General features: G+C 43.3%; 1 protein-coding gene across 1 annotated transcript; it reads left to right on the top strand.

The window, feature by feature from the left end:
- Positions 1-6,858, top strand: Pmar_PMAR021413 (hypothetical protein; the record flags this gene model as incomplete). The annotated part of the gene is made up of 31 exons (XM_002779092.1): positions 1-73; positions 119-200; positions 286-407; positions 492-551; positions 608-755; positions 831-912; positions 972-1,085; positions 1,299-1,449; positions 1,495-1,639; positions 1,689-1,806; positions 2,150-2,242; positions 2,296-2,420; positions 2,466-2,523; positions 2,573-2,667; positions 2,723-2,796; positions 2,837-2,901; positions 3,102-3,172; positions 3,867-3,958; positions 4,029-4,140; positions 4,431-4,536; positions 4,589-4,728; positions 4,773-4,854; positions 4,984-5,099; positions 5,152-5,272; positions 5,387-5,476; positions 5,568-5,674; positions 5,738-5,800; positions 5,854-5,914; positions 6,047-6,135; positions 6,187-6,316; positions 6,371-6,858. 31 exons carry the CDS (start codon positions 1-3, stop codon positions 6,545-6,547), a joined length of 3,162 nt encoding a protein of 1,053 aa, XP_002779138.1. The 3' UTR covers positions 6,548-6,858.
- Between the last annotated feature and the right edge of the window lie 3,879 nt (positions 6,859-10,737).

Raw genomic sequence — 10,737 nt, 5'->3', positions numbered from 1 at the left:
ATGCCGCCAGCGCAACGTCGGGAAACGTCTTCAAGCGGTAACCAGTCTAGAGGGCGTGTTCTCACACAAAGGAGTAGGGGATGGTATCTTAGGTTCAAGCGAGTAAGATTCACTTTAGGTCCCCGAGATCAACCATTACATGGACCTCGTCGACCACCGCTTCATCCTGGCACACCTAAACTGGCGACAGAAAGCCCACGGTGAGCGAAAAAAACGGAAAATTTTCCCGAATTTTCGGTGTTTTTCCGGTTTTTTTTCATGATGATTCCACGCGCATTTCCTCAGGAGAGCTCCGTCTCCTCGAAAGGTCGTCACTCCTCCACCAGTTGAGCCCCAGGATGCGATTCAGGAAGTAGCATACGCATCATCACCGCCGATGGAATTTGAAATAGAGGAAGAACGACCAAGTAGGGAGGAGTTATGTCAATCGTTGGTGGATTCTGGGGAAATTATCCCGGTTGAGTTTTCCGGAATTTTTTACCCCGTTTTAGCTCGAGTGCGACGATCTTCTCCTAAATTCCGTCCCCGTGCGGATTCCTTCGGATCTGAAGGTAAGTATGAAAATCGATTAGTCGGGCGTGCGCTTTTTACATAACCATGTTGTTAGCCGGTGGTGTGAGTCCGGTAGATTTAGCGTCGGATAAAGATGCCCTTCTTGACACGGACGAGTTGATGGTTTCGGCAGCGATGACGCGGGTGGGGACGCCGAAGTTGGGTGTGTCTCCTAGAGAGGAAATGATGGATCATGAGAGGAGGTGAGTGTAACGTTTTTACCCGGGTAAAATCGTTGGGCGTGAAATGGGGTCGGGTGGAGCTTCGCTTATCATCAGATATTTCCGCAGTACACTACCGAAAAAGTGGGTAAATCCTTCCGGGTACTGCTGTCGGATATTATTCACGTTGATATGGATTGTAAGTGGTATCTTGAGGTTGAGTTGGCAAGATACAGAATAGGTTGGATTGTGTGCCAGGCCGTATCTATTATCGTGAGCGCGACGATCTTCACTCGATCAACTCAATGGTTTGGCGAATTGACGTGTATCAGACCTGCCCACATCTACGATGACGTACCGGGTTATTCGAAGGTAGGATTTCATTCGAAAAAAAAGGAAAAAATTTCCGATTTTTTTCCGTAAATTTTCTGGAAAATTTCTGTATTTTTCGAGAAATATATTCCTTTATTGAAGCCGAAAACTTTTCCGAGTACATATTTTTTCCGGAAAAATAATCTACATTTTTCCCAAAAATCACATATTTTCACGGAAAATTATGGAAAAACGGAAAATTTTGTCCACCAGGTTTTTGCAGCATGGGACGTGACGGGTACCCACGAGACGCTTGAGGGCAGCAAGTGTCGACTTTGGTTTCAATTCGACCCGACTCGCGATGTTGGTCAAACTGAAATGCAGCAAATTACAGATTATAGTCTACAAACGGGAGCTCAGTGTGGTGAGTAATAATTTCGTGGCACGTGAAGTCGATATTTTTTTTCAGGTTTTTACGCCACAAACGAATTTTCCGGGGAGTGCGCCGACGCCCATTGTTGGACGTGTATTTCCAGCATTCCCTGCTCGCATGTTGTCGGCTCTGATATTGCGATTTCTGATCCTCCCTCTCCGGTTTCTTGGACAGACCTAAAGTAATAGGAAATAATTTTGTGGCGCGCGAAATATTTTTTTGTGTGTCAGATTTCCCCCGTATATTGGTAGTTTGTCGCCGATTCGGCTGACGATGGACGATACGCATCATATCTCAGTTGATAATGCCGTTGTTGGTTTGGAGCCGATTTGTTCAGCAGATGGAAATGTAGTAGTTTGAGCGGAGCGAAGCTTTTCTGATCGAAAAAGTAGTTTTGCTAGGTGGTAATTTTCGCGAAAATTTTCTTCGTTGGAAAATTATTTTACAACAGAGTCGTTAACAAAAAAATTGAGATAATAGTGGGGACTTTGTTTTTCTAGGAGTGTTTTCCGTATCGGAGATTTTCTGACACAAAATTTGACGATTTTTCCCGATTTTTCTTGCGCTTTTTTCAGATTTTTTCAGATTTTTTTCCCGATTTTTCCGATTTTTCCGATTTTATTTAGATTTTTTCCCGATTTTTTCCGATTTTTCCGATTTTGTCGATTTTTTTCCGCATTTTTTGTCTCAGGTTTCTCCTGGTCACATAGTTGTAATTCAAGGATTCATAATTGCTGGTCTCTTTATGATCATTCTCGTTACTGCACGCGAGAGCTATCTCTGGGTGGGCTTACCAGAAATATCTTTACGCACGCGGAAGATTTTTTTCTTCTTCAGTGGCGCGAAATTCAAGAGGCGCGCAAAAAAGCTGTTGATGATTCCGTGATGGCTTGCCATATGCACGACGTGAGACGGGAAATGAGGAGAAGGGTGGAAGGACGATGGGAAGCAGAGGGCGTTAGGTAATTGTAAGGAAGAGCAAGATTGCAAGATTTACTCGAGTTTAGGTATATGGTTGAATCACAACGACATATGGAAAGTGATGAGGAGAGGAGGGAAAGAAAAGTGGGAATTTCGTGGCGCGCGGGAAAATTTTAGTGATGTTTCTGTATAGGATGGGAGTATGTCTCCGGGGGCTCGGGGGTTTTCGGCGGACCAAGATTCGCCGTCAGGATTGAAGTCGAATGTACATAGGCATTTCGAGCACGGGTGAGATGTGCATGCGTGCAGGGGGATTTCATACCACTCCTTTTCTGAATCGTAGGAGTATCTTGAGCCACGACCCTAGTCCAACAGCTATGTTCGCACGAGCGCATAGTACGTCGCGATATGGGACAGGTAAAATCTTGGCAGTGCGCTGCGAAGGAGTATCTTTTAGGTGCGATGAATCCACTTTGTCGAGATCGTGTTGGTGGATGGGATGTACAAGTGAAAAACATGCGAGTGAGTTGTTGAAAATAGTTTTTTTCTGTAAATTTCCGTAAATTTTCGGAAATTTTTGGAATTTTTTGGATTTTTGGAATTTTTTGGATTTTTTGGAATTTTTTGGATTTTTTGGAATTTTTTGGATTTTTTGGATTTTTTTGGATTTTTTGGGGATTTTTTGGGGATTTTTTGGGGAATTTTCATTTCTGTTTTGGCAGGTTGGGTTAGAGAAAAGGCGTCGAATCGCGTTGGTCAGGGGACTTCTCAAGACGATATTGCGCGCTATCTTGTAAGTGGGATGGGAGTATCTTCTGAGCGCACAGTGAAGATTTTATTTCGTGGCGCGCGGTCATTATTGGTGTTTTTGTCAGTTTCCTGGTGGTCCAGATTTTGGCATGTCTTTTCGTTTTCGTGGTTTCACCGCGGCAGCTGTTTGAGTACTCGTGGTGGAGTGAGTTGAGGAAATGTAAGGAAGCGCAAGATTGCAAGATTTTCAGGTATACTGGACGCTGTACGAGGTATCCACCAAGTGGGGTCATCCCCGTGGGTTTTTACGGACTTACTTGTTCTTACTGATGTGGGGGTGTTGATATTGATGGGGATTCCGTCGGCAATTATGGCGAAATGGTAAGGGGGTATGTTTGTACATCCGGAGGTCGTGGGTTCGAATCCTATCGACTTGTTTGGAAGTCTCTTGCACTAAGATCTGCATAATTTCATTGTGTGGACCGATTCGGCGGAATAAAAGTTTCTGAAAATTCAGCGAAAATTTGGTCTTTTTCTGTTGATTTCGCGGATGATCGCTATTGAGTAATTCTCTGTATTTCCGTCTTATTGTATGAAGTATGTACCGTAGAAGTGTACCAAAAGCGACAAGAATTCCCAAAATTTTCCTAGAATTTTCATTCATTGTCACTAACACATGTAGTTGAGCATGTGAATGTTCCTACCAGAGAATTTACACGCCTCGTCGACTCCTTTAGGTGGCCGTCGGTGGTTGTGGACAGTAAGCCAGAGCGGATGTCCTCGGGTGAAGGGGCCCGACGAGCTCATGAGTTCAGTCCGATTGAAGATGGTAGGAAATGTATAGCGTTGAGGAAATGCAAGATTAGGTAAGATTGCAAGATGTTTATTGTTTGTTTTAGTACCGACCCAGGGTTCGGTCGTGGATCCTGAAGTGTGTGTAATAATCGTCATAAGAAGCGGCAGTTGTGCTGATTTCACCAAGAGGAAACGAATCGCTAAGCTTGTTCGCAGGTGAGGGGGGGAGGGGGAATTTTCGCAGTGCGTTGAAGTGGTATCTTTTAAAATCTTCGCAGTGCGTTGAAGTGGTATGTTTGGTGGACTCTTCGCAGTGCGTTGAAGTGGTATCTTTGAGAATCTTCACAGTGCGTTAAAGTGGTATCTTTGGTGGAATATTCGCGGTGCGTTGAAGTGGTATGTTTGGTGGAATCTTGGCAGTGCGTTGAAGTGGTATCTTTGAGAATCTTTGCGGTGCGTTGAAGTGGTATCTTTGGTGGAATCTTGGCAGTGCGCAATGTTGGCAGGTGTGTTAATCTTTTCCCTAGCAATGTAGCGGGGTTCTCACGAGTTTTCGTGGTTGATCATGGTCCGGGGTTGGTCCCGGCCGATGACTGTTGGAAGATGCTCCAGGTAGTAAATCGATCACGTGATCGATTATCTAACGACGAGCTTTTGATGGTAGGACACAGTGTCTCCCGAGATTAACTATGCGTACTTGCCTGAGGACGATAAGGCGATTGCCATTCACTGGGCGAACAAATTCTGGATCCCCTCCCAAGTGCGACGGCACTGCGTATCTTCGGGGAGTTCGAAGATTCACTCGTGAGTTGACAGTTAGTGGTAAACGATGGAGATACCTTTGGTAGATTTCGCTACGCCATGGTGATCGATGAAGTGGATGGGGTTGACGACTTGCTATTGCCTATGTCAATGGAGATCGATACTAAGGTGAGACCGTTGAGGAAATTCAAGGATGTGCAAGATTGCAAGATATCTGATATAGGTTTTTTAGGACGATTGAATGTGGAGAATTTTTTCCGGAAAAATTTGTGGAAAATTTTTTGTTTTTCCCATCAGGCACTTGCGAAGAGCGGTAGCAAAGTCTTGTGGTTTCCTTCAACGGTTCGGCCGACTGTCCAGGGACAGGGTCAGTCCGTCTGGGTTGATGATTATTTCCTTAAGGCTGATGCTATGTAAAGAGTATGTACCAAATCGATCACGCGATCGATTTCGTATTTTATTCAGTGTAACGATGACTCAACAGAAATTTGGTCGGAGCGCTGTAGTGGTCCCCTCGAAATCGGTGTGCATGTGGGAAAGGAAGGCGCTTTTGGAGACGCTGGAAAGGTTAAATGGAACTGATGCGGTAAGGAAAAGTGGGAAAAATTTTCGGAAATTTTTTTTATGATTTTCTGTTGGAAAAAAGAGTGAAAATATTTTCGCTAAGTTATGGATTTAAAATTTTTTGCATTTTTTTCAGACGTGTGCGTCCGGCGGTGAGCTGACTCAGAGGATGTTCATAACACAGATGAGATTAAAAGGCGCGGCTTCGAGTACTGCAGCACCACAGGTCTTAAGGGAAAATTTTGTGAAAATTTATGAGAAAAAATTTGGGAGTGGAAAATATATTTTCCTCGCCTTTGTATGGTATGTCGGATTAGGTTCGGGTCACTAATCATGATCAATTTGGTGCGCACTGTAAAGATTGGCGATTGCTCTGTACATTGGCGTTGGAGTTCTTCAACCCTTTTGTGGCTACTGCACCGAGGTGAGTAATATAGAGTATCTTTTGTGTATGCGTGCATACCACTCTTTTCGGAATTTTTTTCAGATGGATTGCCAAGTTCAGCATCGCTTTGTACCATCTTATTCCTGCCTTTTTCGTTGTTGCTCGGTAGGTTGATGATTTTTTTTGGTTTTTTTCTGATTTTTGTGTATTTTTTTCAGACCCTTTTATCTTGGAACGCTGTTTCTACGTGCACCAATCGACATACCTATATTGTTTCTGGTAATAATGGTGTCATTCGAAATTTCAAAGGCGGAAATTCTTTCGTGTAAACTAAGTTTCTTTTGGCAGTGAGATTTTCAATTTTTTACGGTCGGAAAAAATGAAAATTTTCCGGAAATTTTTTTACGGTAGATATATTATGTCGTCCTCAACCCATTGTCTATAAGCGAGGTTTGTTTGGCGCTCCGGAGGAGACCGGAGATCAAAAGACACTGGAAAAGGTATTGGAAAGTGTATATCGATCATCTGGGCGAGCGCTTTTTACGCATCAGGTCGTTGTTGTTTTTCGCTGTACCGCTGTATAGATTGGCATATGGGATTGGGTATCTCTATACGGGTCTTTTCCATGCTATGTTCCAAATGTGCTTCTCGTCACCGTCGATAAGGGGGAGAGAGAAAAAAGTAGTAATCTTGCAATCTTGCATTTCCTCAACGCAAAAATTATTTTCTCATTAGGCGTGTGGTGCTGGGGTGCCGCCACTTCCGGGTAGCTCTACTGTGGATTGGTTTTCGGTGTGGGTTTGTGAAGAAGATTTGGAGAGGAGGAAAAACGGAAAAAGGAAAGCGGTGGAAATATATAAAAGTGGCAATTTTGTGTGGTCGGCTTCGGGACGGGAAAAGAAGAAATTTTGAGGCGAAGAAAAAGGGAAAATGTGGAAAAGTATAATTTCGCATGGTGTTGATCTTATGCGATTTCAAGTCGTAGCTGCACGGAGTAGTGAACTGTATAGATGTCGCTCGATTTAATAGCGAGAATAGGTTTGGTTTGTATGTGTATGATAGTAGCAATGAAAATCTTCGCTGTGCGCTGAAGGTGGAGGTGGTGGAGGTAGTAGCAAAGATACTCTGTTGAAGCAACTTTGTATGTTACTAACGTTAGCTATTTCGGTGTTGGTTTTACCCTCTTATTTCTTGGCTATTACGATAAATAACGTTTTCCGGAAAATATTCGTGCTGCGTTGCGGAGGAGAAGATGAAACTTGGGTTTTCCGGATTTGTTGAGAAGAATTGGTTTCGAGGGACGTCGTGTTGTGTTATGAGTTGTGGAGTTTTTGGTATGCCGACTGACAGAAAGGTGATAGTTGGATTTATAAAACAGCAGAAAATGTGCATCTGATTTGGTGACAATATGGAAATTTTTTGTTAATTTTTTGGGTAGATTGCGACAGTTAATGACGGATGACAACACACCTGTTGAATATTCGTTGAAATACTTCCCGATGAGGGGACGAGGAGAACCGGTTCGCCTTATGCTAGAGCTCAATGGTCTCAACTACACAGAGGTGGGCTTTTTATGGGAATTCACTTGAGCGACTATGATGAAGTAGTGGTCGTGGTTGGATTACAGTGCGTGTCAATTTGATATGCAAATGTGTGTTATTTTTTCCGAGATTAAACTATATCGCATATACAATGGCTATGAACATATGTTGTGATGAAAGCACCCGTTTGGGACTGTGATGATAGCGACAACTTGTTCACTATAATTTGTCCTACAAAATAACACACATTTGCATCGATCAAATTCACACGTACTGTACGAAGCACTTTCTGTGTCAAGGATAGAATTCGCATCATTATTAGGTTGACGTAAACTACAGTGATATGAAGAGCCATGCTGGTTTTGCTGATGCGCCCTTCGGTCAAGTGCCACTGCTTGTTCATCGGGGGCGAACTATTGCTCAGATGGATGCTATCCTGAGGTAGGGATAGTGTTCGCTTTTTCACTAACTATACTAGATTGCGGGAATTTTCATGCCCATGTGCGTATTTTCCCACTTGTAGGTATCTTGGTCGGTTGAACGCTATGTATTGCGGAACTCCAGCTGAGCTCGCTGCGATAGACGAGATGCTCAGTGGTCTCGAATCGATAAGGCTGGAGTGAGAACTCGGCAGTTTCTTCGCTGTGCGCAGGGCGTATCTTTGTAGATATTATAATCTCGCGTACATTGGGCAGTTCTCATCGGAGGCCGTTGCGGTTTATGAAAAGAAGCACATTGACCCAAGCAGTAGATGCGGCGATAACAAAGGTGACGAGACGGATGTGCATGCGTGCAGAATAGTTGTGTCCATTTTTACTCAGGTGCTCATATGTTTTTCATCTACCAGTTATTCCTACGAAACTTCGCTGATTATAAGAGCTCTCTCAACATTGGACATGTACAGCTTTATGATGTTCTTGATCTTCATCTGCGGAAGGCTGTTAATCAATCTCGAAATTTCGAGAAGTGGTTTCCACAACTGTAAGTGTTGTTGAACTTCGTTAGTCGTGGAAATTGTTGTGGTATTTCGAGTGTGAAAATATATATTCAGCTCAGCTCAGGAGCTTCCTCACTATATACGAATTCGACAAGAATTTTCCCAAAATTTTTTTCTTGTCACCAACACATGTAGTTGACCATTTGCATTTTTCCCACTGTTTGTTTCATTGGAGTTTCACTCTAGTGATATGGAAAAGACTAGTGAAAAATATATTTCAATACCACTGCGAATATCGAGTTTTTCACCGAGTTTTACGCCACTTTACGTAAAACGGGTTGTGAAACTCCATTGATCGAGATCCTTTCCTTTCAGGGTTGAATTCCACGAATACTTCAGTCGAATACCCAACATTAAAGAGTACATAAACAGCGAACGGCGTCCGGCGAATGTGAATGTTAACCATCTTGGTTGATGTGCTCTGTTGTTATAAACCGTATTGTTTAGTAATTGAATTTCTCCTCAGTGTTGCGTATTGCTTGAGTTTCCTATGGAGGATCTTCACATCAGCGTAACCGAGATGGACATTAGAATCAGTTTCTCTACAAGTTCGCGAAAACAAGCATTATTCTGTCAAACGGTTCGTGTGTGGGTCTAAAGTCCAACGCCTACGATTATGGTTTAGAGAGACTTGCATCGATGCACATTATACTCTGATGAGTTAGCTAGAGGATGTAAATGATAATGATGACAATCATCACCGCTCCGTTGGATACATCATTTCTCGCCGATTACGCCACTTTTGTACTAATCCACTTTTGTACCAAATCAAGTAGCGCTCGCCCCTATTTTAAAAACTTCCCTTCGGGAAGCGCTTCGCTCCGCGAACCACTTCTGTGCTAAAATCGTTCCTTTTGTGGAAAATTTGACCCAGTTGATTGAGCTTGTACCACTCTCAAACCACTTCTGAACCAAATGAAATAGCGCTCGCCTTAGAACAAAAATAGCAAATACTTGATCGAATAGCTCTCCGTCAGGTCGAAAACTGAGCAGAGGTCCTGACTCAAGGAAGTACTATTCCTGATGACATCGTGGATATGTGGATGGCTATGCTCTGTCGGCAGGGTGGGGTTACAGCTGCTCGAGGCGTATTGGTGGGAACAACTCACTTCGGCTTCTCGCGGGTCATTGATAGCATCCTGAAAGCCGTGAGCTCTATCTCCAACCCGTTCTGGATCCGACATGTGGGCACTATGCCGCATCTGCCGTTGTGGATGGTCAGGTGTATTTCATGGACAGTATGAATATGTCGGTCATGTCTTCGGGTTTTTTGGACAAGCCCTACGCCAGCTGTATGGTTCGAAATGTGTACTTAATAATTCGGGTTACGGGAGCAATTTATGCGGAGTTTTTGTTATCGCTAGACTCAACTCTGGTTTTTCAAACCGCCAGTGGTTTCATCTTTCCGTGTTCGATGAAGCTAGTATGAGATACCATTCGGTTGCATGCATTACTAGGAAAGAAAATAGCAGGTTTCCGGAAATCTTTCCCGCGCCAGCTAGCATGTTATTCTCACCTGAAGGGAAATTCAATACCTGAGTTTAAAGTTTTTTATGAGAGTTCTAAGAGTGTAGTTGTCAATTGAATATACCACAGATAATTCCTTGATATCGGACGACGATGATAAGCGTTCATTGATCACCCAAGTTGGGTGACCCAACTAGCTATGTCTGCAGTGCAGACTCTGTACCCTTATCAGAACTCTTGCCGCTATGTATCAAAACCACACTTACTAGTGAACATAATGCCTAATCTATTGATGATTTCCGAAACCATAGCTTTGACTACGTTACTTAACGTACGAAGTATAACCACTAGCGGCTAGTAAACCTCAACACAGTGTATTAACTTAAGCTGTAGCCTAAGTCCTAGGCCAGTAAGAATGAGAAGCTTAGCTCACTCCTGTCCTCAGTCTAACCTTTAAGAGCACTGGGCAAGTGCCCGAGTAAGGCCTCAGCACGGATGCAGAAATACGTGACGCCACCGGTGTCACGGTGCACAATACAATAACAGTAATAACAGAGTAATACAGTCAAGTACAAACACCGGGAAACCGTATAATGGTTCATGAGTCTCCGTACACTGCGCTGGAGCGCACAACGGTCTGTAATAATTACGACATAATTTAGGAGTCTACACTAGTAGACTTAGTCTACAAGTGTAGGGTGTCATTCCTTGTAGTCTACTACAAGGAATGACTCATTCCTCATTCCGAATGAGGTTATACGTTGAGACTTGTTAAATTGCGACATGTATACTCTTCGTTAGACGCAGGACGTCCTCGGCTCTCCTCGCAGTGAGGGCTTCACTCACAGTAGCGGAAGGCAGGTCGTTTTAAGACGTGTGAAAAAACCCAAGTCGTAAAATTTAACCCGTGCAAAAGCATCCCAAAAATTTAGTGCAGAAGTGGAAGTAAAGTTTTACCCGGTGTCAAAAATTTCTTTATCGGAAAAAATAAAGTGAGTAAAAACGTGCAGAATTTGGTACAACAGTGGATATTTTACCCACTAAAAAACTTAATCGTTTGCGTGCGAAAAAGTCCAGATCCGGTATAAATCGCTCAC

Source organism: Perkinsus marinus (genome assembly GCF_000006405.1).
Source record: "Perkinsus marinus ATCC 50983 genomic scaffold scf_1104296947810, whole genome shotgun sequence".
Classification (NCBI taxonomy): domain Eukaryota; phylum Perkinsozoa; order Perkinsida; family Perkinsidae; genus Perkinsus; species Perkinsus marinus.
This window is presented reverse-complemented; position numbering and strand designations above follow the sequence as displayed.